Source organism: Sodiomyces alcalophilus, assembly GCF_042370955.1.
Source record: "Sodiomyces alcalophilus JCM 7366 unplaced genomic scaffold ACRALscaffold_2, whole genome shotgun sequence".
NCBI classification, from domain to species: Eukaryota; Fungi; Ascomycota; class Sordariomycetes; order Glomerellales; family Plectosphaerellaceae; genus Sodiomyces; species Sodiomyces alcalophilus.
Genome location: NW_027263533.1, coordinates 2,253,251 through 2,280,990, shown reverse-complemented (window position 1 = coordinate 2,280,990; position 27,740 = coordinate 2,253,251). Strand labels below are relative to the sequence as shown.

At 55.3% G+C, this 27,740-nt stretch overlaps 9 protein-coding genes across 9 annotated transcripts; 5 read left to right on the top strand and 4 right to left on the bottom strand.

The window, feature by feature from the left end:
* The first annotated feature begins 389 nt into the window (after positions 1-389).
* Positions 390-3,432, top strand: ACRALDRAFT_1040089 (uncharacterized protein). The gene is made up of 6 exons (XM_071015162.1): positions 390-1,321; positions 1,435-1,764; positions 1,853-1,900; positions 1,988-2,451; positions 2,526-3,009; positions 3,077-3,432. The coding sequence occupies exons 1-6, from the start codon at positions 574-576 to the stop codon at positions 3,223-3,225; spliced, it is 2,223 nt and encodes a 740-aa protein (XP_070876978.1). The 5' UTR covers positions 390-573; the 3' UTR covers positions 3,226-3,432.
* Positions 3,433-4,187: 755 nt separating this feature from the next.
* ACRALDRAFT_1068420 (uncharacterized protein) lies at positions 4,188-6,338 on the top strand (the record flags this gene model as incomplete). The annotated part of the gene is made up of 3 exons (XM_071017565.1): positions 4,188-4,222; positions 4,500-6,240; positions 6,327-6,338. The coding sequence occupies 3 exons, from the start codon at positions 4,188-4,190 to the stop codon at positions 6,336-6,338; spliced, it is 1,788 nt and encodes a 595-aa protein (XP_070876977.1).
* A 1,304-nt stretch (positions 6,339-7,642) lies between these two features.
* Positions 7,643-8,256, bottom strand: ACRALDRAFT_1029873 (uncharacterized protein; the record flags this gene model as incomplete). Its single annotated transcript, XM_071014882.1, has 3 exons — positions 7,643-7,707; positions 7,795-8,055; positions 8,127-8,256. Coding segments are annotated over 3 exons (456 nt in total), but the record flags the coding sequence as incomplete, so codon positions are not given.
* Positions 8,257-9,141: 885 nt separating this feature from the next.
* On the top strand, positions 9,142-12,787 carry ACRALDRAFT_2017005 (uncharacterized protein; the record flags this gene model as incomplete). The annotated part of the gene is made up of 9 exons (XM_071019866.1): positions 9,142-9,158; positions 9,186-9,209; positions 9,266-9,515; positions 9,636-9,820; positions 9,905-10,236; positions 10,277-11,699; positions 11,774-12,659; positions 12,699-12,725; positions 12,749-12,787. The coding sequence occupies 9 exons, from the start codon at positions 9,142-9,144 to the stop codon at positions 12,785-12,787; spliced, it is 3,183 nt and encodes a 1,060-aa protein (XP_070876975.1).
* Positions 12,788-12,830: 43 nt separating this feature from the next.
* ACRALDRAFT_2078956 (uncharacterized protein) lies at positions 12,831-13,814 on the bottom strand (the record flags this gene model as incomplete). Its single annotated transcript, XM_071022345.1, has 1 exon — positions 12,831-13,814. A coding segment is annotated over one exon (984 nt), but the record flags the coding sequence as incomplete, so codon positions are not given.
* Positions 13,815-16,595: 2,781 nt separating this feature from the next.
* Positions 16,596-19,186, top strand: ACRALDRAFT_2098663 (uncharacterized protein; the record flags this gene model as incomplete). The annotated part of the gene is made up of 6 exons (XM_071022895.1): positions 16,596-16,649; positions 16,860-16,906; positions 16,994-17,089; positions 17,167-17,251; positions 17,346-19,040; positions 19,070-19,186. 6 exons carry the CDS (start codon positions 16,596-16,598, stop codon positions 19,184-19,186), a joined length of 2,094 nt encoding a protein of 697 aa, XP_070876973.1.
* Positions 19,187-19,620: 434 nt separating this feature from the next.
* Positions 19,621-20,340, bottom strand: ACRALDRAFT_1068415 (uncharacterized protein; the record flags this gene model as incomplete). The annotated part of the gene is made up of 1 exon (XM_071017564.1): positions 19,621-20,340. The coding sequence occupies one exon, from the start codon at positions 20,338-20,340 to the stop codon at positions 19,621-19,623; it is 720 nt and encodes a 239-aa protein (XP_070876972.1).
* Positions 20,341-22,444: 2,104 nt separating this feature from the next.
* Positions 22,445-24,324, top strand: ACRALDRAFT_2040268 (uncharacterized protein; the record flags this gene model as incomplete). Its single annotated transcript, XM_071021038.1, has 3 exons — positions 22,445-22,501; positions 22,571-23,110; positions 23,191-24,324. The coding sequence occupies 3 exons, from the start codon at positions 22,445-22,447 to the stop codon at positions 24,322-24,324; spliced, it is 1,731 nt and encodes a 576-aa protein (XP_070876971.1).
* Positions 24,325-25,292: 968 nt separating this feature from the next.
* ACRALDRAFT_1068413 (uncharacterized protein) lies at positions 25,293-26,368 on the bottom strand (the record flags this gene model as incomplete). The annotated part of the gene is made up of 2 exons (XM_071017563.1): positions 25,293-25,836; positions 25,917-26,368. The coding sequence occupies 2 exons, from the start codon at positions 26,366-26,368 to the stop codon at positions 25,293-25,295; spliced, it is 996 nt and encodes a 331-aa protein (XP_070876970.1).
* Between the last annotated feature and the right edge of the window lie 1,372 nt (positions 26,369-27,740).

Sequence of the window (27,740 nt, the reverse complement as noted above, 5' to 3'; positions counted from 1 at the left end):
AAAGAACAGATACTACACTTGATCTAAGCCAAAAGGCTAAAGGGAGAGTTCCGTTAGCACGAGTCGTCATGATGGCCTCGGGTGGTTGAGGCAAGTTTGGGGTCGGATTCAACGTACCAAAGAGAGCTAAAGAAGAAGAAGAGAAAGTCGTAAACAACGGCGAGGCGGCGAGAATATATAGGCTACATGGGGAGTCCGTGCACTCACAGAGATCAGTAAGTGGGTATATCACGTGACATGTTCGTAACTTTGTGCTCGGTAAGCGAGGTGTACGGACAGAATGTAAGTACCTCCATCTCACCGGGAATTGCGATAAGATAAGATAACAGCATTCCAGATTGTCGAGTGTGGGGATTCTACCCCGCCAATGTCGCCCACCATCGCCGACTCGGGTCGCAAATGTGATCTTTGCTCTGTGCCTTGCGCCTGACTCATTCAGAGGATTGTCAGCCGTTGGATTTTTTCCCTTATCGGTCAGAACAATATCGAGGTGTCAAGCCACACTCCTTCACACTCGCTGGCCCTTGCTTTATCAGATTCAGATCGTTGGAGTGGACTGAACCTGCCGCCATCATGTCCAAGGAGAATCGTACCGTCCCCGTGGTCACCTCCGCCAAGGAGGATCCCGCTTTCTTCGCCCACCGCATCGCAATCTTCGATAAGCTCAAGGCGGAGCAGGATAAGGCCCTGGCCGAGAAACCTCGCGTTCCCATCACCGTCACCCTTCCCGACGGTAAAGAACTTCCCGCCACCGCTTGGGAGACGAGCCCCGCCGATATCGCCAGGGGCATTAGCAAATCCCTCCTCGACCGTACTGTCATTGCCCGTGTCAATGGAACCCTCTGGGACATGCCCAGGCCCCTCGAGGGTGACGCCCGGCTCGAGTTCCTCGACTTCAACGATGACGAGGCCAAGAAGGTGTACTGGCACTCCAGCGCCCACGTCCTCGGTGAGGCGGCCGAGAAGAAGTTCAGCTGCCACCTGTGCTTCGGGCCCCCCACCGACGAGGGTTTCTTCTATGATTTCGGCATGCCCGATCAAACGGAACACACCAGCGTCACCGCCGACGATCAAAAACACCTCAAGACTCTGATGGACGCGGTCGTCAAGGAGAAGCAGCCCTTCGAGCGCCTCGTCATGTCCAAGGAGGACCTCCTGCACATGTTCGAGTACAACCCTTTCAAACAGGAGCTCATCAAGTCCAAGGTGCCCGACGGTACTTCTACTACTGTATACCGCTGCGGACCTCTGATCGATCTCTGTCTCGGTCCCCACGTCATTGACACGGGTAGGATCAAGGCTTTTGCTATTCTCAAGGTAGGTGCCCAAGAAAGAAGGAAAAGAAAAATAGAAGGAGAAACAGAAGCAACCCCGGAAGTTGTTGACCCCTTTCCGCCTGGCTTTCGTAAACTTACAAACATCACTTATAGACAGGTGCCTCGTACTTCCTGGGCGACCCGAAGAACCCCCCTCTGCAGAGAGTCTACGGCATTTCGTTCCCCGACAAGAAGCTCCTTGCTGCGCATCTCAAGTACCTCGAAGAAGCCGCCAAGAGAGACCATCGCCGGATTGGCAAGGACCAGGAACTGTTCCTCTTCCACGACCTCTCCCCCGGCTCACCATTCTTCCTTCCTCATGGCATGAGGATCTACAACGCACTCAAGTCTATCATCCAGAGCGAGTACAACAAACGGGACTATGTCGAGGTCATGTCTCCAAACATGTACAATGCCGAGTTGTGGAAGCAGTCCGGACACTGGAATCGTGCGTCGGCCCCTCGTCCATCTCCGTTCTTTTGTCCGGTACGGTCGTTTGGGAGACGAGTAGAATCGGAAAACTAACATGCCTTCAGACTATCAGGACGACATGTTCACTTTTGAGGTCGAAAAGTCAAAGTGGGGTAAGGGATTCTCCTATCTTGGTTATTCCGCTGGAGGAGAAGTAACGTCTTCGACTGGTAGAGGGCGATTGTGCTAACCTCAAACAGCCCTCAAGCCCATGAATTGTCCCGGTCACTGTCTTATTTTTGCGTCGAGAGAACGGTCGTATCGCGAACTCCCCCTTCGCATGGCCGAGTTTGGCATTCTTCATCGGAACGAGGCCTCGGGTGCCCTGACTGGTCTGACCCGTGTTCGGAGGTTCATCCAGGACGACTCTCACATCTTCTGCTCCGAGGACCAGATTGGACCGGAAATCACCGGCCTATTCGACTTTTTGGACACCGTGTATGGAAAGCTGGGCATGCAGTTCAAGCTCAAGCTCTCCACAAGGCCCGAAAAGTTCCTGGGTGACGTCGAGACGTGGCAGAAGGCCGAGGATACGCTACAGGCCGCCCTCGAAAAGTTTGCCGCATCTCACGGTGCCCAGTGGGAGCTCAACCCCGGCGATGGCGCGTTTTATGGACCCAAGATCGACATCACCATCATGGACGCGCTTCACAGATGGCACCAGGTAGGCGTTCCTTCAGGGGACCCCACCCCTACTCAAAAGGGCGAGAAGCCGGTCGTCGCTGACAAACGAGATAGTGCGCCACAATTCAACTGGACTTCCAGCTGCCCAGGCAGTTTAACCTGACTTTCGTGACGGCGAATACCTCGCCCGACGGGGCTGCGGCATCCAAGCCGGCCGAACCGGCTCCCCAGCCAGCCCTCGTAGATGGCGCACAATCAGAAGCTCCCAAGGAAGCTTCCAAGGATGACGCACCGAAGGAGGTAGCCAAGGCCGTCCCCGCCGGACATGCTCGGCCGGTCATGATTCACCGTGCAGTGGTTGGCAGCTTTGAGCGCTTCATCGCCGTTCTGACCGAGCATTTCGCGGGCAAGTGGCCGCTCTGGCTCAGCCCTCGGCAAATCCTAGTCGTCCCGGTCATGGCGGATGCGGAGCCCTACGTGAAGGAGGTGGAGGCATTGCTAAAGGCAAATGACTTCTATGCCGACAGCGATCTCAGCGGCAACACGATGAACAAGAAGATCCGCAACGGCCAGCTCCTGCAGTATAACTTTATTTTCGGTATGGGAACTTATTGCCCCTCGTCTGTTTTGTGATGCGACTAACTAACCAACCCCACCTCGTCTAGTGCTCGGAGCGAAGGAGATGGAGAACCGCACTGTCAGCATCCGGGCGAGAGATAGCAAGGGAGATCTTGCCACTCTTCCTCTGGATGAAGCTTTGGCGAAGCTCCGCCAACTGCGAGATACCCGGGAGCTGAATAACACGCTCGAGTGATTTGTCGCGAGCGGGAATAGGAGGAGGAGAGAGGACAAAAACATGTGAAGGCGGTTTTGGTAACCCTACAACGTAGATCCACTTGGCCCAGGGATACATGTAGATAGACTCCAGATGAAGCTGTGGATAGCCGGCATCGTTGGTGTCATATGTGTTCAGCTGATGAAATAGATGAGAGATGAACCAAGATTCCCGTTATTGGTGCTGATATTCGATGTTCGTCCACACATGGCGGGGCTTCATGCACGTCTCGTCTACGAAGTAGAGCCCAGAGCCAACGTTTTAAGGTTGGGTTAGGGCACTTCGGAAGGGTTGTACTTTTTAGAGTACTGTTACACTGTGTGAAGTACGTTGTATGTCCCGGTACAAATAAGGTACGGGGTCTCACGGACTTCTGTGTCCCTCCGCCCCTGAAATTACTTCTGCTAGGCGCTTCACTGATTGGTCAATCGGGGGAGATGTCATCTACGGGACGTTGCTTTCAACTCCTCCGAGTGGTCAAAAAGCTCGAATAGACGAAACCTGCATAATGCCCCACGTCACTAGGACTGAGAGAGTACCAATGTACACAATGTACTACTCCGAAGGTATCTAATTTCCCGCACAGCCGCTACCCCAGACTACGGGCTTCATAGCAAATATCAACAAAAAAGTTTAACCATCCAATGAAAGGACGTCTGGCCCTCCTCGCGCACCCATTGTCCAGTGGACGCGGACACGAGTACGAAGGAAGGTTCTCTCGACAAATCGACAAACGGGTACGCTCCTCACTAGTTGGCCCCTATCCCATCTAAACGCCTTTTTTTACCGTTTTCCTTCCCTAGTATCCCGTTGACTGGTCACTGCGTCTCCTCTTCTGGTCCTCTTTTCCCATTTCACCTATCGTGGCATCTGGGCTGCTATACGAAACCTGCATGTCTCCATTCTGAGAATTTTGCTGGCTATATATTCTCGCCGCCATCATGTCCGGTCGATATTCGCTACGGGCTACTCCAAGGTCAGTCTGGGCCAGTTTGCTTCTATTCTCTTCGTCACCAGGTTCGAGCCTTCTCTCAAGGGGCTTCATACTGCGTTCGATTTTGTGTATGATCTAGGGAAAACCCCTATCTCTCCCCACCAGGCGCATTCCCTCATACCCTTTTGACCGCCTTTTCTTTTCTTTCTTCTTTTTCCAACACCACCCCTTATGTCTCCCCGTTTTGCTGCCATCACTCAATCTCTACCGCGCATGTCCCCTCGATCCACGGGGACCTGAGACTGACACCATTGTTTAGAAAGAAGGAACTCTTCACCGGCATGGTAGAGACCCCCCGACCCGCGCCACGTCGAACTTCTTCCCGCCGCAAGACTCCTGCAGAGACCCCAGAGCCCGAAGCGCAGACAGATCGCGTGCTTGAAGAGCCGGAGCCGGAGCCAGAACCAAAGTCGGAGCCGGAGCCAAAGTCAGAGTCAGAGTCCGAGCCAGAGCCACAGCCTCGACGAAGAGCCACTGGCAAGTTTCGCGAAGAGCTGGACACCGAAGAAGACACCATGAAGCCCGTCACCAACGGCCGCGTCGCAAATGGCCATGCGAATGGCCACACCAACGGCCATGCCAACGGGAACGGCCAGGCTGCGAGCCCCAAGAAGCCGGCCACCAAGCGCGTCTACAAGGACGGCGAGATCGTGGACGGTTGGAAGGTTGGGACCGATCCCAAGATTGATAGCTCGGGCCATTTCGAATTTGGCGGCTCCCTGGGCACCCTCGCCCTCATGATCTTCTTCCCCCTCCTCATGTGGTACATGTGGATCGGGGCCACCTACTACGATGGCAAGCTCCCGCTGCCCGAGCCCGGCCAGTCCTGGGGCGACTTCGCATACCACCTCTTCGATCTCGCCTACACCGGCGCCTTCCCCCACCTCCGTGCCTGGAAGATCTACTGGACCTTTTTCATCTTCGAGGCCGCCTGCTACTGTCTTCTCCCTGGCGTGTGGGCCTATGGCAAACCCCTCGCCCACGAGGGTGGCAAGCAGCTCAAGTACTATTGCAGCGCCTACACCAGCTTCTACACGTCCATTGTGGTCGTCGCCGTCCTGCATTTCACTGGCATCTTCCCCGTCTATACCGCCATCGACGAGTTTGGCCCCATCATGTCAGTCGCCATCTTCAGCGGATACATCGTCTCCTTCATCGCCTACTTCTCCGCCCTGTGGCGCGGCGCCCAGCACCGCATGACCGGCTACCCCATCTACGACTTCTTCATGGGTGCCGAGCTGAATCCCCGCATGTTCGGCATCCTCGACTTCAAGATGTTCTTCGAGGTCCGCATCCCCTGGTACATCCTCTTCTTCCTGAGCTGCGGTGCCGCCGCAAGGCAGTATGAGCGTTATGGCTACGTCTCGGGCGAGGTTCTCTTCATCCTCATGGCCCATTACCTCTACGCCAATGCCTGCTCCAAGGGCGAGGAGCTGATCGTCCCCAGCTGGGACATGTACTACGAGAAGTGGGGCTTCATGCTGATCTTCTGGAACCTCGCCGGCGTGCCCCTGTCGTACTGCCACTGCACCATTTACCTCGCCAACCGCCACCCGGACGAGTACCGCTGGAACCCCATCGCCCTCGGCGTCCTCTTCGCCGCCTACCTCTTCGTCTACTGGGTCTGGGACAGCTGCAATTCCCAGAAGAACCGCTTCCGCAGTGCCGAACAGGGCCGCATGTTCTTCCGCAAGACCTTCCCGCAGGTGCCCTGGCAGACCGTCAAGAACCCCAAGACCCTCACCACCCCGAAGGGCGACACCATCCTCGTCGACGGCTGGTACGGTCTTGCTCGCAAGGTCCACTACACCTGCGACGCCTTCTTCGCCATCACCTGGGGTCTCATCACCGGCTTTGACAGCCCCTTCCCCTGGTTTTACCCCGTCTTCTTCTGCATCATGATCGCCCACCGTGCGAGGCGTGACATTAAAAAGTGCAGACAGAAGTATGGCGAGACCTGGAAGGAGTACGAGCGCCAGGTTCCTTACCTCTTCATTCCGGTATGGTCTCCCTTATTCATTACTCGCGCTAATCGAACACCCCTCTCGTCCCCTCGAACAGACTCGTGCTAACTGCCGCCCAACAGTATGTCATCTAAACCGATGATTCTGGTCTGCCCGTCGTGGAAGCATAAGCCTGCGCGAACTCCGCTGGCCCACGAACTTGAAACGACTCATTTCTTACGACCTTCCATTCTGGAATACTTTCCCAAGTCCACCTACTTTTCCATGCGGTGGTTTCTAGCTGTTTAATCCTCGCTCTAGCGAGCTCTTTCCCCTTTCTTTCCTCCTGTACCTTTTTTTATTGCTTTACTTCAGTCTTCGTATGTATATAGATACATATAGGGTGCCGCTTTTTCCATATAGTGTCCACTGATCTGCGACGACGATTCAGGGACAGATATTGGACGGTGCTCATGGTGGATGGAGGCAAGGGATGGGCGGACGGCGAGACCCCACCAGAACAACGGACACTGCGAAGGAGTCGCGTCTTTCTTTGCATCCTCTTAATGTTAATCATGTGGCCACGGGAGCTGAGGCAAACGTCCTTGTAGATAGTTACGTGCTGCGGTACAGCAACTAGATCATAACGTCATCTAGAAATGAATTTGTCTTGTTATTTCTTCGGCCCACGAGAGTGGGAGTGCATTGTCCTGAGTGCATTGTTCAGACATATTATCCTGACATTTACTCTGGTTGGCTTATTAGGACCTGGTCTTCTTGGGCGTATGAACGTGGATAATGGCCCAGGGAACGAACATCTATCGCACCGCGCCAAGACAATACTAGATCGAGCTGGCAGAAATCCGACGGTAGTTGGGCAGAAAGGTACCAGCTAGTTTAGTGTTGTCTTTGGAAGTGGCACGTCGCCTGAGAGAGGCGATTCGTACTTGTAGCCATGGGCGGCGCGGCTGGCTGCTATGGAACAAGCCGAAGCGGGCAGCTTGGGCGCAACAGCACCATTACGGCGAATATACGCATGTTTGCGGCGCGACCCAGGAGAAGTAAAAAAAGAAAGAGTCATGGAAGAGCATTACCTATCAACCTAGACCACAGCCCTCTCCGCCACCATCTATGCTGAGAAACCGCCCGAGAAAACCGAGAAATAAAGATGTGGAACAATAGTACATGGTGCGGTGCTCCCTTCTCCAGTCCAAAAATCCACAAACAGGCAAGAGTCGTGTGGGCGTTTCGCGACTCTCGCCATCGTGGTGTCCGTTCGCGTCCTCCCGCTTGTTCGAGCCGAGTTCGGTCCACGGGTTTAAGTTATATGGGATGCGACCATGTGGTTCGCTAGAATAATTGCCTCGTGTTTGTGTGGGACGCCAAAAGGCCTCGGCGCAGATCCAACCATTTGTCGACCATCGACTATCCGAGCCCCAAGTCCCTGTGGTTGGATCAATTAACACGAGGCGTTGAGAGTGGCCTTGGAGTTCATGAGCAGAGCAACAATCAATCCGTATAGACCTGGAGACACACGAGGTTAGTGGCAACAATGTATAGAACGCCAAGGTGGGTATATATATGTATGTATATGGTCAGTGGCGCACGTACCCAAGACTTCGGCGAAAATGAGGATCAGGATCATGCCGACGAAGAGACGAGGTTGCTGAGCTGTGCCACGAACTCCTGCGTCACCCACGATGCCGATGGCGAAGCCTGCGGCGAGACCAGCGAGACCGACGGAGAGACCAGCACCAAATTGAATGAAACCAGTGTAAAGAGGCATGGTTTGGGTCAGACCGTCGGAGATGAGAACCGAGACGACCAGACCATAAATGCCGATAATACCGGCCATAATAACCGGGACGATGTCTGGACAATTTGTCAGCCATTTGATGCCCTTGTGCGCCGCGTAGCTTTAGTAGGTAGGGTCTTGTGCGTACTCTTAACAATCAGGTCAGGGCGGAGAACACCCATAGCGGCGATGCCGACACCTGACTTTGCGGTACCGTAGGCGGCACCCAGACAGGTGAAGACGATGGCGACGGTGCAGCCCATGGCACCGAAGAAGGGCTAAGTTTGAGTTAGCATCGAAGTAAGCGGTGTTTCAAGGCCTCGATCACGAGTAGTCCATCAAAGGCCCTGGGGAATGCGCGCGACCGTCATCGCACGGCTGACGAGGTATACGAAAGGGGGCGACGAACCGCGTAGACGGGGCTGGAAACACATCAAAGTCAGTACAGGATACAATGCATGGGAACAGAAGCTTTATCGTCCAGATGGGAGCCATGATAGATGACGGGGCGGGAGCGCCAGAACATTGATGCGAGGTTCGGAAAGGGGGGATAAACACGTAACCGACATACCAGAGCTCGGAAGACATCTTGACGGCTGTTGGATTGGAAAGGAACTGGTAAAGGAGATAAAGGAAGGGAGTGGGATGTTAGAGGCGAATTAACGGTCACAAAAAGAAGCGAAGAAGAACTGTAGAGATGGGATTGTTGTCGTGGTATTAAGTCTCGATGCTCGTGTCGTCTGCTGTGCTGAGGGTGCTCGGTCGGAGGAGTTCTTGGTTTCCAGCCTGGCGCGTGTTGGTTGGTTGCAGGTTTTGCGGAAGCTTCTGCTGACGTAACTACGGAAATGGAAATATTATTTGCCCGACTTGCTCTTGCAGCGAGTGACGTGGTCCCTGTCCCAATGTCTCTCAGATATCCGTATTCCAAGTATGGGAAGAAGCCACAATTATGCAATGGAAGCCCTTCCTTTTTTAGGAATCTCTCTTGCCATGTTAACATGAGTTTTCGCTTTTTAAGTGACTGTATGCGGGCTGACTCTTTAAGCGGGATTCGGGACTATATGCAGCAAGCTACTGCTTATTATGGGTATCTACAGATATCAGCATCGAAATATTATGTAAACCCATATAGTATGTCCTGAGCTATACTTACCCACCCATCCATGGAATCAAATGACCTGTGAGGATGGCAGTGGCTACTGGCCAGTAAAACGTCTGCTCTCCTCGAGAAGTACGAAGTAATTAATTACTTGCTTTGTACGAAACGTTATGGTTGCTCATACTAAGTACGTACTTCCATGTAATTACCCATCCGTCACCGGACTGGTTCCAAGCCCCGCCAACCCCCACTAAATCATTCTCACCTTCCCGTCGAATTATGACCTCGACGTCGTCATTGCATTCCCATATCAGCGCGGGAAAGAAGGACTCTCTCGGCCATCTTGTCTTCGTACTTAGTCTGATTCTCGAGTGCATCTCGACACCTACATCCAGAGGTGCTCCCGCTTTGGATGGCGCCCGCAGGACTCTCACGCCTGTCTACCCACGATAGCTGTAATAGTAGACGCTGTTTCCCCCTCCTCACCCGAACCGTGGTTTCTATTTTTGAGTCTCCCCTTGAATAACTGCTATCGACATGACGGGCATCGCTCGCAAGGTGATCATATACGCAGCGGTCGACGGCCTTATCATTCAGCCCCTCTCCTCCAAGGGCCAGCGACCTGCTCCGCCCTTGCAATTACGCTATGGCGATGCTTCCATCGTACCAGCGTCCCGCGAACAGATCCCAGACCCATCGTCCAACCCAAGCGCCTCTTTTGAAGCATTCGGTGTCGTCGGTCCGTCACACTGCTACACCGGAAAGCACTCCTATCTTGCTGACCCCCCTTTTCTACCCTCCTGAACAGGACTGATAACCGTTTCGAGGCTGAGTTACCTCATTACCATCACTCGTCGTCAACAAGTCGCTCAGATTCTTGGCTTTCCCGTCTATGTCGTCACCGAAGTCGCCATTACTCCCTGTACTAGCCGCTCTGAAGCCGAAGACGCCGTCTCCCGGACTGCGACCCAGTTACAGAGCAGGGCAGAAGATAGCGGCGCCGAAGAAAGCGACGCAGATGAAGCCTTGGAGTTACAGGCCGATACCGCCGACGATGTTGAGGACCCGGTGTCCGCGGACGAGGGCGCCATTCCCGACTCGCCGGGGTCCAACCGCAATTCCAAGAGCACCGTCGCTGAAGACGTCATGAGCCGCAAGGGTAGCTATGGGCCGCTTTGCCCGGCGCTGGTTCAGCAAAGACGGCTGGGCCCAGAGCCAGAGACGTAGCATCGGCTGGAGCGAGGTGTTACCTCAGTCCTCCATTGTAGCCGAGTCGGAACGACAAGCCAGCAGGGATGGAACGCCCGAAGCCACTCCGGTTCGGGACGACAAGTGGGAGCAGGCCGGCGAGGAGCGAGCGACGTCCCTATTACCCAAGTTGCTGCGGACCGCCCACATATTTTACGGGTTATCACGGAGCTTCTACTTTTCCTACGACGTTGACATTACAAGGCATTGGGCTAGGAGATTCGAGGCGCCGCCCAGAGACCTGCCTTTATACCAGCAGGTCGACCCGGTCTTTTTTTGGAATAGGCATACCCTGGAACCCTTCATCCAAACCGGGAACGATGGCTTGGTACTCCCCCTCATGCAGGGGTTTGTCGGGCAGAAGCAGTTTGTCGTAGACAGCAGCCCGCCCCAATATGATGCTGACGTGAAAGATTCCATGGAGCTTTCGACCATTTCCCCGTCTACGTCCCTGCCAGGCTCTCCGCCTCCAGAGAGGGTTCGCGATTCATTTGACTTCCGCCCTACTGAAAAGAGGTTTCTCGTCACAGTCATCTCCCGACGCTCCACAAAGAGGGCAGGCCTCCGGTACCTCCGACGTGGTGTTGACGAAGATGGCTACGTTGCCAACGCCGTCGAGACGGAACAGATCGTCTCCAACGCGTCCTGGGACAAGAGCAATAAGATCTATTCCTTCGTGCAAATCCGCGGCAGCATACCTCTGTTCTTTACCCAAAACCCGTATTCCCTGAAGCCGGCGCCGGTCATCCAACACTCGCCGCAAGCCAATTATGAAGCATGCAAAAAGCACTTTGAACGGTTAAGGGAGGAATACGGGGGCTTGCAGGTCGTGAATCTCGTGGAGAAGCACAACGTCGAAACGCCGCTAGGGTCCGAATTTGAAAGCACTGTTGCCAAGTTGAATGAGGACGTATTCACGGACCCGTCTTCGAAGATACCGTTTGAGTGGTTCGACTTCCATGCAGCATGTCGAGGAATGAAGTTCGAGAACGTCAGTCTTTTGCTGAACACTATGCGGAAAAAGCTGGAAGAGTTTGGGAGCACCGTCGAGCAGGACGGCGAGCTGGTCCAGCGACAGCGCGGTGTGCTGAGGACGAACTGCATGGACTGCCTCGACCGTACCAATGTCTGCCAGAGCTCCTTCGCCAAGCAAGTACTGGAAGACCAGCTTCGAGCCGAGGGGTACGATATGACCGCGCAGCTGGACCAAGAGACTGCTTGGTTCAATACGCTCTGGGCCGACAATGGCGACGCCGTCTCAAAACAGTACGCGTCTACGGCGGCTATGAAGGGCGATTTCACCCGCACCAGGAAGAGGAACTACCGGGGCACTCTGAACGACATTGGCCTCTCGTTAACCAGGTTCTACAGCGGGTAAGGGCCAGCCTCTTAAAAAGAATGCCCGGCTTTTAAAAGATACGCGCGTGCTGACTCCTATTGCCTCTTAGTATGGTCAATGACTACTTTAGCCAGGCTGCCATCGATTTCCTCTTGGGCAACGTCACATCGATGGTCTTCGAAGAGTTCGAGGCCGAGATGATGACCAAGGACCCCGCCATCTCGATGGTCAAACGCCGAGAGCAGGCTATCGAGTTGTGTCAGAAGCGGGTCGTGTCAGACGAGAAGGAGGAGTTCATGGGCGGATGGGTGCTTCTCGCGCCTCCCACCTCGGACACCATCAAATCGCAGCTACCCTTTGAGGAGGTTGTGCTTCTCCTGACGGACACGGCGCTGTATCTCTGCCGCTTCGATTGGAACCTCGACAAGGTATCGTCATTTGAGCGCGTCGATCTCGCCCACGTTGTCGGCATACAATTCGGGACATACATCATATCGACCATCGCCCCCGTGCACCGGGACGAGACGAAGAACGTCGGCTTTGTCGTGTCCTATCAGCCGGGTAAGAACGACATCCGGCGAATCAATACTCGTACCGTTTCAAGCAGCCTCTTGAACCGCAGTGGCACAGCGTCGGAGCGGAAGTCGGGTGAAGGGGGCAAGCCATTACAGAAGCTTCCGTCGCCGCCTTCGGGACTGGCGAGCATGCTGTCGCCCCGGCGTACGAGAGATGCGGCTCCGGTGCGAAAGCTCGCGTTCAAAGCGCCGTATTCACAGTCGTCGGCGGCGAACAGTGGGGATGGTCCGCGACTCAGCGAAATACAACAGGTGGTCACCATCTGTGCGGATATAGAACGTATGGCTTTCCAGTGCCAACCCGGAAAAGAAGCGCCGGGAACGAGCAGCATTATCGAGAAGGGAGATATCATCTCATTGGAGGAGGCGCGGCAGAGAACGAGCCTTCTGGATCACCTAAGCCATTCTATTAAGAAGCTGGTGTGGGCATAAGCACATAGAGAACAATCTCTTCGGCAGTGGGTTGGGTTTGATAGCGGCGTTAGCGTGTGGATGGGTTTCCACGAAAGCGGGCTTCGTCGCATGGATCCGCATCTTCGTTTATCTAGATCTATATGATAGAACCAGAAACGGAGGTTTACCACCATGACCCTAGGGCTTGGTGGCTCGATAGAGGTGCATCTGGTACCGCATGTTCTCCAGCTGGATAGGGTATCGTAAAGAATCGGATAACCTGAACCAGATGGACTCGTCCTCCTCAATCTTCTCCCACGTGCAGCCGTCGTCGCTGGCGGTATCGTTCTGGCCTAGGCGCCCTCGCTTGAGGAGCGTGTGGTCTAGGAGCCAATGCATGGGGTAGCGTTTTGACTCCTTTCCGACCACCGCCTCGGAGTAGCTTCCCGGGCTGTCGACGACGAGCAGCAGCGACCCAGCAGGTATAACGGCCGTGAGATTGAGGAGGAAGGCGGTCGTTTTGCCGATGCCACCCGCTGTGAAGAGCTCGTTCAGGGTGAAGCAGAGGGTGACGAGGGAGGGGCGGTCGAGGAGGGGAGCGAGCTGCTCCCTGGTCATATCGAGTACGTCGGCGTGGATGAATGTCGACGAGAGTTGGTCGGGCGATATCAGAGGGGTGTTGGCGGCGCGAGCTGCGGCGCTGGCGTACTTGGACAGGGGCGGCGGGGTGGTCATGATGTTGTGGAGTTTCGCGACGACGGGAGACCAGGGGGCCGAATCGACGAGGGTGATGGTTCCCGAGAGTGCTCCGGCCGGGTCGAGAGCACTGTGGTGGTTGAGGAACGCGGCGAGGGCAGAGATTTCGGCGGCGCCTCCTCCGATGGAGAGCACTCTGAGGATCCTGTTGTTGTGAGCATTTGTTGTGGATGTATCCCCCACTCTCTTGTCCGTGGCGGCTTCGTCGTCCTCGGGACCCGGGTCCTCGGCAGCCAGAAGATTTGGGACGAGAATCCCGTCCAGAGGGCGCGCCAGGCCAACCAAGACGGAAGCGTAACCCAGGGCACGGGTTGGGCTCCAGCGAGCGGCGTAGGCTTCGAGGAGGGCCGGACGGGCGTTCTGAAAAGCGGCGGCGAAGTCCCGGTTGAAGAGGGCCGTCTTTATCTCCTGCAAGAGCGTGGTCAATGTTGGCGGACCGTCTGCCGCCTGCACGCTGCCATTCGTCGTGTTGGACGTGACGGGGCCCGTGGACTGGAAGAGGTCTCCGAACGACAGCTGGAAAAGGTCGAGGACGCGTTGCTGCAATGGCACGGGCAGGCTGGAGGAGGCCGCTTGGCTACTTGTGGTCCCAGGTCCGGGTGGTTTGCTGGGAGGAGGGTGAGTACGAGTCGGTCGGCTGTTCACTGTTGGCTGAGACGCCTTGTTGCCGGGCTTCTGCTGTGACACACGGGGAGGCTTCACGGTGTTTGGTTTCTTCGCCATTGTCGACCTCACGGGTGATGGAGAGACGTGAACTGGCTCGAGGGGCCCACGAAGGATGAAGCTTCTTCTAATATTCGTTTGGTTCGGCTATATACTTTCCTTTCTTTAATATTGGATATCTGAACCTAGTCCTGGGGGATTGAATGGCCGATCCGGGTGGTGATTACAATTTCTGAGGAATGCCATTCTGTGATGGTAGAATGATGCCGTGATGGTAAAAGAGACACAAAAAAACCCTAAAAGGGGCAATGGGAAAAAAATGCCAAAAAAGAGAGCCTAACTGTATTGGGCCTAAGGTCAGAGTCTCGGCCGGTCGAGGCATTTGCACTCAAAGAAACGATGTCTGTGCCACCTCGAACGAAGACGCCTGACTACTCAGTATCCGACGAATATGCCTGCCTCTACACGATGCTCCATTGTGAGTGTAATTTGGGCGTTGTATCAAGTGATCGTTTCGGACAACATCAGGTCAACCGTAAGCAAGAGCGAGAGAAGAAGGGAGAGAGAAGACGAGTAAAGTCGGGGTTCACAGCACATTGTTGTTCAACCTGATAAACGAGTCTCCTGATGACCGTGTTCCGAACAGACTGTGAAACGCTGCAAATTGAATCCCGGAGGATTTGTGAGAGGACTACGAAGCACTCAGGAGCCAAGCCCACTGGTAGAAATTCTCATTTTCGTGTGGTGTTTCCCAAGGTGTACCCAATGGCCGATTATAGCTCGAGGAAAGTCTTTGAGGCTAAATGGACGAGACCGGTGGCAAATCCATCTGATTCGTGCGGTTAAATCATCCAATGGGCCGCTTGGGCGAATTTCTGCTCGAGCGAAGCTATCGTGATCATGGACAGCCTCACCGGGAAGATGGGACAGAAATTAAATCCACTTGTGTCGTCGGATAGACCTTTGACTCGGTGGATTCTGGTATCACGACATGATGGAGCTGGGAGGATTACCTAGAGAACCATCCCTCCCCAACTCGACAGTGTCATTCCTTCAGACGGGACGACACGCACGCGGGACGGACACCCATGCGATAGTTAAGGGAGATGGTCTCATGGACCGGTAGTTGCGCGAGACGATGCTAACATGCCATTGCAAAGGATACGGTTGCTTGCACGTGGCGGGAGTGAGTGGTGTTGACGGGACATGACATTAGAAGGCCAAGCCTCAACACCCGCGGGTAGTCGTATCGCAACTACCGGTTGACTCCTGGTTGTCGAAAGTAAGCGTGTGTCAAGAAGGACAGCTTTGACGTTCTGTCGGGTTACCGAAGCTTTGTTTTCTCGTGATTTCAATAGTAAGTGTAGTCGCTGGCCACGACAGGAGAAACAAGACGCACAAGACGCACAAGATAAAAATGAGAATGCTCAGTAAGAAAAGAGGGAAGACGAGAACGACACAGCCCAAGTCCTCCGCTAGCTGAGACAATTACCAATCGGTGAAATGATACAATACGATCCCGTCCCATCCTCGCTCGTCCATGCGAATACCGGTAGGGTAGTACTCCGTTTTAAACACTAAATACTTTGCCGCCCGTCTCGACTCCTGAGAAGGGTTTGACGGGCTAAAAAGCGGTTAAAATAGTAGGATGAGGTATATTAGTGCCTCGAGCGAGGGAACTTTTCCCAATCGAGGGTACCGAGCTCGTTCAAGACGGAAGCGTACGTTGTACGGTACGTGACGTGAAACTGTGCCAGCCGACGTCTTCCTGTCCTTCCACACAGAACAAAAGGAATGACCTGAACGAGCATAGTAAAAGACGGAGGTACCGCTCTCGTGTTACGGTTACCAATAAACTCTGTAGGAATTGACTAATTCATGACACGAACAACAGCACCGTGTGATATAATATGTCCACTTATGATAAGCGTGATACCCCTCCCTACCGAATCCCGAGTCATCGCGGGTATAGGCTTATGTCAGCATCGTAGATCGGACGGCGGCTCAAAGTGAAGAATCTGCGAAGCACTTTCCACTTCTTACGCTCTGTACGAAGCACACTTACGAATACATACCACTGCGACTTGGCAGAATTGCCCCCAGATCGCGAGTAATTGATGTACCGACGCAAGTGATTTAAGAGTCTATGACGAAACACAAGCGGTACCCTATCGCCTCTTGTCGCTACCGTGACGACCGTCCGTGTAAGAATGTTGATAAGGGGAGGAAGGAGGACTTGTTCCCCGGCAAGGCGACTCAACGAAAATTGGCCCCACCATCACGAAAGTACTTGAGCTACCTACCCTACCCCTCCCCCTCCACCCCGCCGGAATCGCAGAGAGCCCCTCCTGCTAAAATACCCATTAATCCAGTTTACCCATTCATCTCGTCATAATCCAAGCCCATCCATCCTCCCCTCCTCTTCCCCTTTCTCCCGCCCCAAGTATTTCGTGAAGAAATCCTTTTTTTTTCCCCTCCCTTCGCCAAACTTTACATACCCTCTCTATAGACTGTGATACCTCTGGTAGATATCTAATCGCAACCATGGGCTACACCGAGAAGGACTGGCTAGCCATCAACACCATCCGCATTCTGTCTGTAAGTTTTTTTCCCTGATTTTTTTCTATTTTTTATCCCTCCCCGTTGTTGCCCCGCCGCTGTTTTCGGCATGCCTCTTTTGGTGCCCTTGTTCCCAGTGCGAGAGTGCTCATAGTAGCTGCTGAGGGCAATCGTCCTGGGACACGAGAAGACATATCGATATCCTCTGCTCGTTTCGACCATGATCGCTAATTCAGATCTACCTTCTAGGCGGATGCCACTGCCCACAGCAACTCGGGCCACCCTGGCGCGCCCATGTGAGCCTACCTGCATCACCACCATCTTGCCTCCAACAAGCGATATCATGCCGGGTTTGTGGCGCTAACAAGTTTTTTTCTTCTCAGGGGTATGGCGCCGGTCGCTCACGTCCTCTTCAACAAGTTCATGAAATTCAACCCCAAGAACCCCAACTGGCTGAACCGGGATCGCTTCGTTCTCTCGTAAGTTGTGTTCGTGGATTGTCGGAACGCGTCGTCCCTCGGGCTTGTCGAGTTAACCAGTCGTCTACTACCGCCAGGAACGGCCACGGCTGCGTGCTTCAGTATGCTCTCCTCCACCTCTTCGGCTATGAAGTCTCCATGGACGACATCAAGGCCTTCCGGGTACGTTCTTTCCCTCAATCCACCGCACTTCACGGCAACATATATCATCTTGGGTGGTTGATTTCTGACATCCCCCTGCTCCCCCTCTTTATAGACAGTCGACAGCATCACTCCTGGCCATCCCGAGGCCCACGATACTCCGGGAATCGAGGTCACCACCGGTCCCCTCGGCCAGGGTATCTCGAACGCTGTCGGCCTTGCCATTGCCCAGGCACACACTGCTGCCATCTTCAACAAGGATGGTTTCCCCATCGTTGACAACTACACCTACTGCTTCCTCGGCGACGGCTGCTTGATGGAGGGCGTCGCCAGCGAGGCCTGCTCCATGGCTGGCCACCTGCAGCTCGGCAACCTCATCGCCATCTGGGACGACAACCACATCACCATCGACGGTAACACCAATGTCGCCTTCACCGAGGACGTGAGGAAGCGGTACGAGGCCTACGGCTGGCACGTCGTCACCGTCGACGACGGTGACAATGACCTCGACGGCATGGAGGCCGCCATCCAGGCCTGCAAGGACGTCAAGGACAAGCCCTCCATCATCGCCCTCCGCACCACCATCGGCTTCGGCTCCACCCAGCAGGGCACCGCCGGCGTCCACGGCTCGCCCCTCAAGGCCGACGACATCAAGCAGCTCAAGGAGAAGTTTGGCTTCAACCCCGAGGAGTCTTTCGCCGTCCCCCAGGAAGTCTACGACGCCTACCACAAGCACGCCGCCGCCGGTGCCGCCGCCGAGGAGGAGTGGAACAAGATGCTTGCCAAGTACGCCGAGGCCTACCCCAAGGAGCACGCCGACCTCACCCGCCGTCTCTCCGGCGACCTGCCCGAGGGCTGGGAGAAGAACCTGCCCGTCTACACCCCCTCCGACCCCGCCGTCGCCTCGCGCAAGCTGTCCGAGACGGTGCTGGCCAAGATCGAGGCCGCCATTCCCGAACTCATGGGTGGCTCCGCCGATCTCACTGGCTCCAACCTGACCCGCTGGAAGTCGGCCGTCGATTTCCAGCCCCCCTCCACCGGCCTGGGCGACTACACCGGCCGCTACCTCAGGTACGGCGTCCGCGAGCACGGCATGGGTGCCATCATGAACGGTCTCGCCGCCTACGGCACCATCCTGCCCTACTCGGGTACTTTCCTCAACTTCGTCTCCTACGCCGCCGGTGCCGTGCGCCTGTCGTCCCTGTCTCGGGTCCGCCTCATCTGGGTCGCCACCCACGACTCCATCGGCCTCGGTGAAGACGGCCCTACCCACCAGCCCATCGAGACCCTGACCCACTTCCGTGCCCTCCCCAACTGCATGGTTTGGCGCCCCGCCGACGGCAACGAGACCAGCGCCGCCTACTACGTTGCCCTCACCTCCAAGCACACCCCCAGCATCATCGCCCTCTCGCGCCAGAACCTGCCCCAGCTCGAGGGCTCCATCATCGAGAAGGCGGCCAAGGGCGGTTACGTCCTGCACGAGGCCGAGAATGCCGACATCACCCTCGTCTCCACCGGCTCCGAGGTCTGCATCTGCATCGACGCCGTCAAGGAGCTCGCCGAGAAGCACAACATCAAGGCCCGCGTCGTCTCCATGCCCTGCTTCGAGGTCTTCGACACCCAGCCTCAGGAGTACCGCCTCAGCGTGCTCCCCGACGGCATTCCTTCCATGTCCGTCGAGGTCATGAGCACCATGGGCTGGGAGCGCTACACTCACGAGCAGTTTGGCCTCAACCGGTTCGGTGCTTCGGGCCCTTACAAGGAGGTCTACAAGGCAAGTTACCCCCTTTTCCTTACCATGCAGAATCATGTCGGGACCAGCACTGACACCGGTTGTAGAAGTTCGAGTTCACCCCCGAGGGCATCGCCAAGCGTGCCGTCGCCACCGTGGACTTCTGGAAGGACGTCCCCAACATCCGCTCCCCTCTCAACCGCGCGTTTAAGCAGATTATCTAGACGATTAGACACGATCATAACAAGAATTAGGGGGCCGTGGTTTGGGGGATGAGAGAAAAGTGTCGGGACATGTCACCGGCACTGTGGGATGAATGAATACCTGTAGATGATGGAACACGCTGTAGATGGTCGCAGACGAACAAAAGAATATCATGAACTTTTTTAATTTTCCCTCTCGTGGGATTGCACATGAACTCCTATTTTATACCAACCCTTGACCTCGACACTCCGTTTTTTGATGCAGTCATTCCGTTCGTCCTCACTGAGCCACATGTGAGTAGTCGCCCCTAAGAGCATAATGGCAACCCCTGAATTGTCCTGGAAAACCCGGACTTTTTTGCAATCATCCTCCTGGGACGGTTGTGATGATCAAGTATCATGCATCGGACTTGAACAGAGCTCGTAATGGAGGCCCCCCTTATGGGTAACCGCCGTCATGCAGGGCTCTGGTCCGTGTCGGAGTTGCCCTTTTGTTCTTCTTCCTCTAACCATTCACGTTGGACGGCGCGACCCACGCGCTCGAGCCGGACGGCGGCCCGCCGTGCTTCGAGAGCCTCCTCGGCCGTACCCGCCACTACGACTCCGACGAGCATCGGCGCTTTTGCGACCGGACTTGTGGCCGCGTCGCCCGGTTCCGGCGCCGATGTCTTGCTAGGTGGTATCTTGGTGCGTGGCGTCGCGGCGGCGTGCGGGCGGGCCTTGGGGGTTGTGGTTCCGCTCGTGCGGGAACTGCTCCCTCCTTCCTGGCCCGAGATGGACGTGGCGGCGAGTTCTTCGACTGGGGGTATTGTCCCTGCTGCTGCTGTTGTCGACGCTGTCCCCCGCGATCCGACGGCAGAAGTGACAGAATGACGTGGTGTTGACGGACGGGAGGGAGACGATGGGAGTAGAGGACCGGGAGGGGGAGATAGGGCGGCCGGGTCGAGGTAGGAGGTGAGGACGACGGGGTTGCCGGGGCCGTGCTCGACGATGAGGCGTTGAGGGTGGCCGAGGGCGAGGCGGTGGGCGGCGGCGTGGGCGGTTAGGGAGGTGGATGTGAGGGAGGTGAGGGCGTCGAGCTGGGTCTCGGAACGGGCCGAGGTGAGAATGGGGTTCAGGTTCCGGTCGGAGAGGTGGAGCGAGAGGGTGGGATGTTGGGAAGGTAAGGAGGCCATGTTTTCGGCTGGGCGTGGAAGGAGTCCCAATTCCTTCTATTTAGTAGCGGGACGGAGGAGGACGGGTCGGTTGAGGCGGTTCGGAGGGAATCCAACGCGTTGCCATGTGCAGGAGGAGGGTGTATAATAAGGGGTTATCGCATAGGCAAGATGGGAACGAAGTTATCAAGGTGACTGGCGCCTGACCATGTTATGGGTAGGGAAAGGAAGCATATAGTCAAGGTAATTGAGTGACGGAAGAATCGTCAAAATATGGGGGAAGAAGAGCAGGAGGGGTGGAGGGGAGAAGGGGGTAAGGTGATGTAGAGGAGGCGGGCCTAAAGGGTAGGTATAGGGGCAAAAAGCGGTATTATAACCACTACCTTGGTTACAGTAGGCGAGGGATAGAAGGAGGAAAAAAGTTAAAGGGGAAGGGAGGACCCGAGTGGAGGAGGGGGGAAAAAAGGGTCGAGAGGCCTGTGCGATAGTGTGTATCGAGGTAAAGCGAAGAGATAAGTTCGGAGCAGTTCTCTTTCGTTTGACGAGAAGCTGAGCTAAAAGAGGTTGAGGTCGGTGTCAACTGACACCACATGCATGGCGCTAGGTACATACCCTTTACCTAAGTCAGGGGAGGGACCCTCACAAGCGCTCCGGGTAGCGATAGCGTACCTCTAAAGTGTTTACCCCGCTAAATTACCCCGCCATTGTGTGCTATGGGGCAGTACGCCACTACCTTCTCCCTGGTAGTTTAGGTACCTACCTACGTGATTATTGTCCGGGAATCGCGATCCCCGTGCTGATAGTGCGATATGGAGGATCAGAAACCCTAATAGTGCGTGCTGTGTCTGTGGGCGTATGACGTAGCTTGGTACGGTACGGTGCTAGCTGACTAAGGTATTCTTGATAAATTGTAGTACTTCGTACTTCGTACCCTAACGTTGTGGGCGTTGCAATGGTGTTCTATTGGCGAGCTCATCTTATAGCATCACACGGTTCGGTTCGCCCGACACAACTACCTTTGGTAATGCCTGTTTGCTCCTTGACCAAAACTCCCTGAAGCAACAAATTTCCACCCTTATCAATACCCACCGACTCACCTACTCCGAACACCGCAGACAGAGGGGTGCAGGAACAGAAGACGAAAATCATTCGCACCAATCACTTCACTCCAACCCGGATAGATCCCAGCTGTCTCTGCGGAGAGCGGTCAGGAACGAACCTGCCCCGAGCCAACTTGCCAGCCCACGGCGGCATCGGCGTTGGGACACACAACGGACAGTAATATGTGGGGGGACATGGATCCGTGGCCGGTCCCCCGCACCACCCCCGTTATCGTACCGTCCCATCCTACCCTGGTCTCTGGTGCTGTCCTTTCGCACCCATGTGGACAGTGATGCTGTGTCTAGTTTTGTTGGCGAATGCGACGTCGGCTCTCTGTTCGCTGCAGCTTGCTCCCTCCGCCTGCTCCTATACGACCTAGTTCTGTGTCTCCCTGCCCTCTCCTGCCGCGCCTGAAGCAGCTTTCTGGAACTAGCCCCGGACAGCTGCAGAGTGTCACAGGTCATTAGCAGAACGGCCGAGGTATCAATTTCGTTGGACCAGAACAACAAGGCGAGACGAGACGGTGGATGTCCTGAACAAAGTCCTGCGGTCTACCGCAACAGCTTCTGGTCTCTCCGCCATTCTTTTCGTGTGCTGTTTTGACGCCAAGGTATGGTCCAGAGTCTCGGGTCCGACATCGTATCCTCGGCCTTCTCAAATTGGTTCACCTGAGCTGGAATTCACTGTAGCTGCAACCGGTCAAGTGGTGGTTGTGGTACGTACGCGGGGGTGGGTGGGTTACGCCATTCCCACATGGTTTGTCTCGCGATGCTCAGTAGACTGTTATCCCTACTATACAATTATATGCCATTTACGCATATACGGCCTAGTGTGACGCGGGAAATATCATTGGCCTTCCACGTAAGCATGTGAGCTCCAGGAATCTGTACGTACCGTACCGTAGGTACTATACGGACGAGGTACATCTGTCACTTCTTCCAGCATCACCCGAACACTCCAGCTCCGTCTAAGGACACCGAAACCTGTTTGGCACGACACTACGCCCTCGGGATCCTCAGTCACCATGGCCGATGCCGAAGAGAAGGCGAAAGCCGAGAGGCTGGCGGCTGCGAGAAAGCGAGTAAGCAACATGTTCACTCACATTCCCTCCGATTGGTACGACGTGTTCTGACTTGGATGACCTGTGCAGGCAGAGCAGATGAAGAAGAAGAAGAAGAAGAAGGCTGCGCCGTCGGAGCCCCAGGAGGACACCGAACCTGCGCCCGCGGCAGAACCAGAAGCGAGCACCTCCGCAAGCAAAGCTGAAATCGAAACTCCCGCACCCGAGGAGGATCCCAAGGATGCAGCGTCGCCCGGGGAAGACTCCGGAGCTGTGGACATGTCTGAAGACCATCAACCCGCATCCCCCTCCCAGTCCCAACCAGCATCACTCGCTGAGCAATTGAAGCTGCGCTCCGCTTCGTTCCGCCAGGGTTCCGTTTCCGCCGGCAGCGGCCCATTATCTCCGGGCTCTTTCGGTCCGGAGGGTGAGACCGCCACCGACATCTACAAGAAGCACGTTGCCCGCATAGAGGAGCTCGAGAAGGAGAACAAGCGTCTGGCCAAGGAGGCGGCCGATGCGGAGAAGCGCTGGAAGAAGGTCGAGGAGGAGCTTGCCGATCTGAGGGAAGAAGAATCTGGCCAGGGCAGCGGCAGCAAGACAGAATCCGATAGTCTTGTCGAGAACCTGGTGCGTTGTTCATTCTGACCCTTTGCCGACAACTTGCCCGAGCAGCGCTGCTAACGAAAAGACTCCCCCGTCGCGCTTAGAAATCCGAAATCGCCTCGCTCGAACGACAAAACTCTCAGCTTCAGCAACAACTCTCCCGCTCCGGGTCGTCTCGCCAGGGCGTATCTCCATCCGCCTCCGCCGGGTCTCCTCCCGCCGTCGCCGAACTCGAGGCCAGCCTCGCTTCCAAGTCGGCCACCATCGAGGCCATGGAGCTCGAGATCTCCAAACTCCGCGCGCTGGCCGATCGCCCGTCTTCCGAGCGCGAACAGATTGCCGCCCTCGAAGAACGCGTCAACCGCTCGGAAAAGGCCGCCAGCCTCGCCCAACGCGAGCTCGCCGACGTGCGCCGCAACCTCGACCGCACCACCGAGAAGGTCATCCGCGAAGGCAGCGAGCGAACCTCGGCCGAGACCAAACTGCGCGCCCTGGAACACGACCTCGCCGACGCCATGGCCGCGCGCATCGACGCCGAGACCAAGGTCGACGACCTCGAAAAGAAGGTGGCCACCCTGAAGACGCTGCACAAGGAGCACGACGCGCGCACCCAGGCGCTGCGCCGCGACAAGGAACGCGCCGAGAAGGAACTCAAGGACCTTAAGAGCAGGGCCGAGCGGCTCGAGGGGGAAAACGCCCAGCTGCGGAGCCGCCGCTCCGTCGAGGGCGGCGGCGGCCTGGACGACGACGACGTCGACGAGCTGGAGAACGAGGTGCGCATGCGGCTCGAGAAGAAGGTGCGCGACCTGGAAGCGGAAGTGCACGACCTACGCAACGGCGTGTGGCTGGAGAAGCGCCGCGAGCTCGGCGCCGGTCAAGACTTTGCTGGCCCCGGCGCGGCCTTCCAGGACGTGGACCTCGGCGCCCCTTCGCCCGGTGCTGGCGCGCGCAAGGGCAGCAGCCACCATCCCCACGGCGGCGGCGGTCTTACGAATATCATCCAGAGTGGCCTCAATGTCCTCACCGGCCATACCGACGACGACGTCTTTTTAGAAGACGAGGACATGGACTTTGACGAGGATGCGTTCCGACGAGCACATGAGGAGGAGGCCAAGGCGCGGCTTGAGAGAATCAAGGAGATCAAGAGGGGGCTCAAGAACTGGGAAGGCTGGAGGCTGGACATTGTCGATTTGCGGCGGGGTGGTCAGGAAGGGTTCGGAGACATCTTTGACGTTTAAAGTCGGCTTCGCTACATATGGTATGGGGTTGCGTTGTCCACCTTGCGACCAGCGTTCAGTCGCGGCATGTCGAACTGTATGATACGCGTTTTCGTGCTCTGCGTGCCTGTCTATGAAGCCCCTTTCGTGTCATATTTCGACTGATAAACATGCCGAAAGCTCTTGATGCCACTCTTGTCCATGTGACAACGGTTGTGGGATCGCGATGTGATTTTTCCCTTCAGGAAGCCAACCCCTGTGCTACTTTACGAGGAATCAAAAGCAGGGGAGATGTAAATTCGCTGGTTGGTCCGTAAGCCCTGGATGGCGACGGTGAGGTTCTATACACTACAGCTTTTCATACAAAGAGGCAGCGCTTCTGCCGAGTATTAAGGGCATCATCTCGCACTTGACTAAATCAACGCAACGCTTTCCCGTCACTCCATTACCCAGTTGGCAGTTGCAGTGTATCCTCATAATACCAACCGTCCCGGGCCCCCTCTCTACCCGATCGCCTGAGCCCACTTCATCCCTCGTAATGCCCTGAATCAGTCAAGAGGGATATCATTTGTAACACAATCAACAACCCAGAAAGCAAAGAGAGTGGAAGGATGTCGATGGTCCTTTGTCCAATCCCTCCGTATTTTTGTTCGCAACGCCAGAGCCAGTAACCATGAAATCCACCATTTGATTCGCTTCGCGCGCATGCCGAGGGGAGTATCTGCCATTGTTCCTTTCTTTTTTTTCTTCTTTTTGTTTGTCATCCATATAGCAGCGAAGGAAGGGAATATCAGAGACGCCGAGTTTATGCCAGTAGTTTCGTAATCGCACAGCGGGGGTAATCGTCGCAAATAGTCCCCGGGGAGACCCCACTCGCGATGAGAAGATGTGTTCGTCGCGTCGTAAAGGGAAAAGCGGAAGAAGCTGTGGTAGTATACAATGTCGAGAGACAAGAAGGAAGGAAGAAAATAGAAGACCCGAGGGCCTTTTCACATCATGGACGCAGTCGGCGCTTTAATACCAAAAGCGTCGACGTGCATGGTCGAAGCATCGAGGCTGCCTCCACGGAGTGCCTCCTGGAGCTCGGCAATCTGGGCCATCATGGCGAGGGTATGCTGGGAGTGGCGGTCGATCTGGTCGCGTAGTTCGGCGTTTTCCTGGCGAACGCGTTTGAGCTCGTCGCGCATCTCTTCCCAGGCGTCCGAGGTGGAGTTCTTGCGGGAGCGCTTCCGCTTGCCACCGGCCCTCTCGCTGTCGCCGTCGCTGCTGGCGTCGTCGCCGGCCGGGGTGCTCCCCTCGCGCGTGTGGACGCGTCGAAGGTGTTCGTTCAGGTTCTCCTGTCTCGAGAAGCCTTTTCCGGTATGACGTTTGCAGGCTGGGTGCGGGCAGTTGACGGTGTTCTTGGGACCGCCGTGCTTGCCGTGTACTTCTCGCTCGTGTCGGAGAAGGCCGCCCGAGTAAGTGAAGCCGGGGAGCTTCTCGCAGCCTTCGGCGGCGCAGCGGTATGGCCGTTCGTGCTTGTCCATGTGTTTGCTGTGGCGAAATGATTTGATTTAGCTTGCTGCTTATTACAACAGCCAAAACAGGGAGAAGAACGGGGACTTCATGCTGACCTCCACTCGCACTTCCGATTAAAGACTTGGACTTCCTCAATGCAGCCGGGAAATGTGCAGTAGTATTTTCCGTCGGCCTGTTTCTGTACTTCGCGTTCGGGTTTCGGGATATGCTTCGTCCGAACCGTCTGTGGCGCTGTTTCCGTCTCCTCCCTATCGTTGGGAGGCATCGGGTTGGTTAGGTTGGTGGGCAGGGAGACCAAAGCCGCGGCGTTGGGGATACTAAGCTGCGCAGCATCGGTAACCATCGCGGCCTCGTTGGCCAGAGCTTCTTGGATCATAGAGCGATCATCCGGTAGCATGGGCGGAGATGCATTGTAAGGGCTCAAGTCCGGGACGTCATCGGGGGACTGGTATTGCAGGCGCTGGCCATGGTAGTCTTGATCTGGGTCGCCAATCGGTGGGTATGACGGATCGTGCATGAAGTTCCTGGGTTCGTAGATGACGCTCATCTTGTGAATCTACCCGATGGGGCCAAGGACCAAGGCGCTGTCGGCGGTGATGGTATTACTGGACGGGAGCCGATGGATGGAGCCACGCCACGGATGGGTGGGCTGGAAAGTATCCAGCAGGTTCGGATTGGGTTCCAAAATGGCCGTCGAGCTCTGGGTATTGCGAGAGAGTAGGACGCTGCAGCAAGGACAAGAGGTGGGTGCCGTATGCACGCGCGCGCCCTTGGGATTTGAAGGTTAACTTGATAGTGAATGGTCCACCCGATAAAGGTCAAGGTATGTAAGTATTAGCAATGTCACCGAAAAGAGTTGCCTGAAAATTCTGGTGTTGACGGTGCTATGTAATTACCTAAGTACGTTCAGTCTATGCTTATTCAGCAGAAGTGTAATTAAAACACGTGACTCCATTCACAGTCAACATTTCGTAGTTACGAGGATCATAGCTCATTATATCTTCCTTATGTATTCTTTATATTCGTAGGTACAGGACCTAGATCTCTTCACATATTCGTAAAGAGTTTCTACTTAGGCATACAACAAAACATACAAGCGAATAAGTGTTCTAAATAACAAAGTTCCTCTAAAAAAACTGAGAATGCTTGTCTGGCGCATGCAACAAATAACAACACAAGATATATTGTAGCAAGCAATCCTTTATTCCCTTCAGGCATAGAAACTGCATGGTCGGTCCGGCATTTAGTAGGTGTGAGAAGTAATAGAGGGCAGCCATTTTATGTTAACCGAAAAAGCAAAAGCCATTGGTGTCTGAACCATAATTCCTTGCTAAATGTGCAAATCGCTATCATCTTACCTTTCTTTGCACTAAACTATTACATTACTCTCGTCCCTGGGGCCCATCATTAGTAGTTACATAGCCAGACTTTGTACGATTATAGCAAACAAGTCGACACCGCAGAAAATACGGACAGGACACATCACGATCTACTTCTGGCAAGCGAGTTTTTAGCGAAACGGTTAGAGGGTGAATGACTCAATTTTCGTAGGCCCTTCCCCAGGATTCTAGTACCCTGGAAACCTGGGAGGCATAGCTCACGAGCTTCCCAAAGAAAGCCCAGTCGACACCCCTCTCTTCCATTGTCCCTCTGCCACTCAGCTCATAACAAGCAGTCCTGAGCTGATGGAGGAAGATACATGGGAGAATAATAATCAGATCCATCAAAACGCCCACGAGGCAGGCTGAGCGATAGCGCGGAAGCATTGTCGCCAGTACCTGCACTCGGTCCAATACACCGTCCCAGCAATGGCGTAAAAGCACTGTCGCTGTCGAGTGGCGAATATCCTCGTCCAGACAGCGTATCCAAACACAAATGGGGTATCATAGTCGAAATGCAGATAACAGAACAGGACAAAG

Excerpts from the sequence above, each read along its gene's own strand:
- ACRALDRAFT_1040089 (XM_071015162.1), top strand. The coding sequence starts at position 574 with ATGTCCAAGGAGAATCGTACCGTCCCCGTGGTCACCTCCGCCAAGGAG. Across the intron at positions 1,322-1,434 it reads TTTTGCTATTCTCAAGGTAG|GTGCCTCGTACTTCCTGGGC; the intron begins GTGCCCAAGAAA and ends ACTTATAGACAG. Across the intron at positions 1,765-1,852 it reads GCAGTCCGGACACTGGAATC|ACTATCAGGACGACATGTTC; the intron begins GTGCGTCGGCCC and ends ACATGCCTTCAG.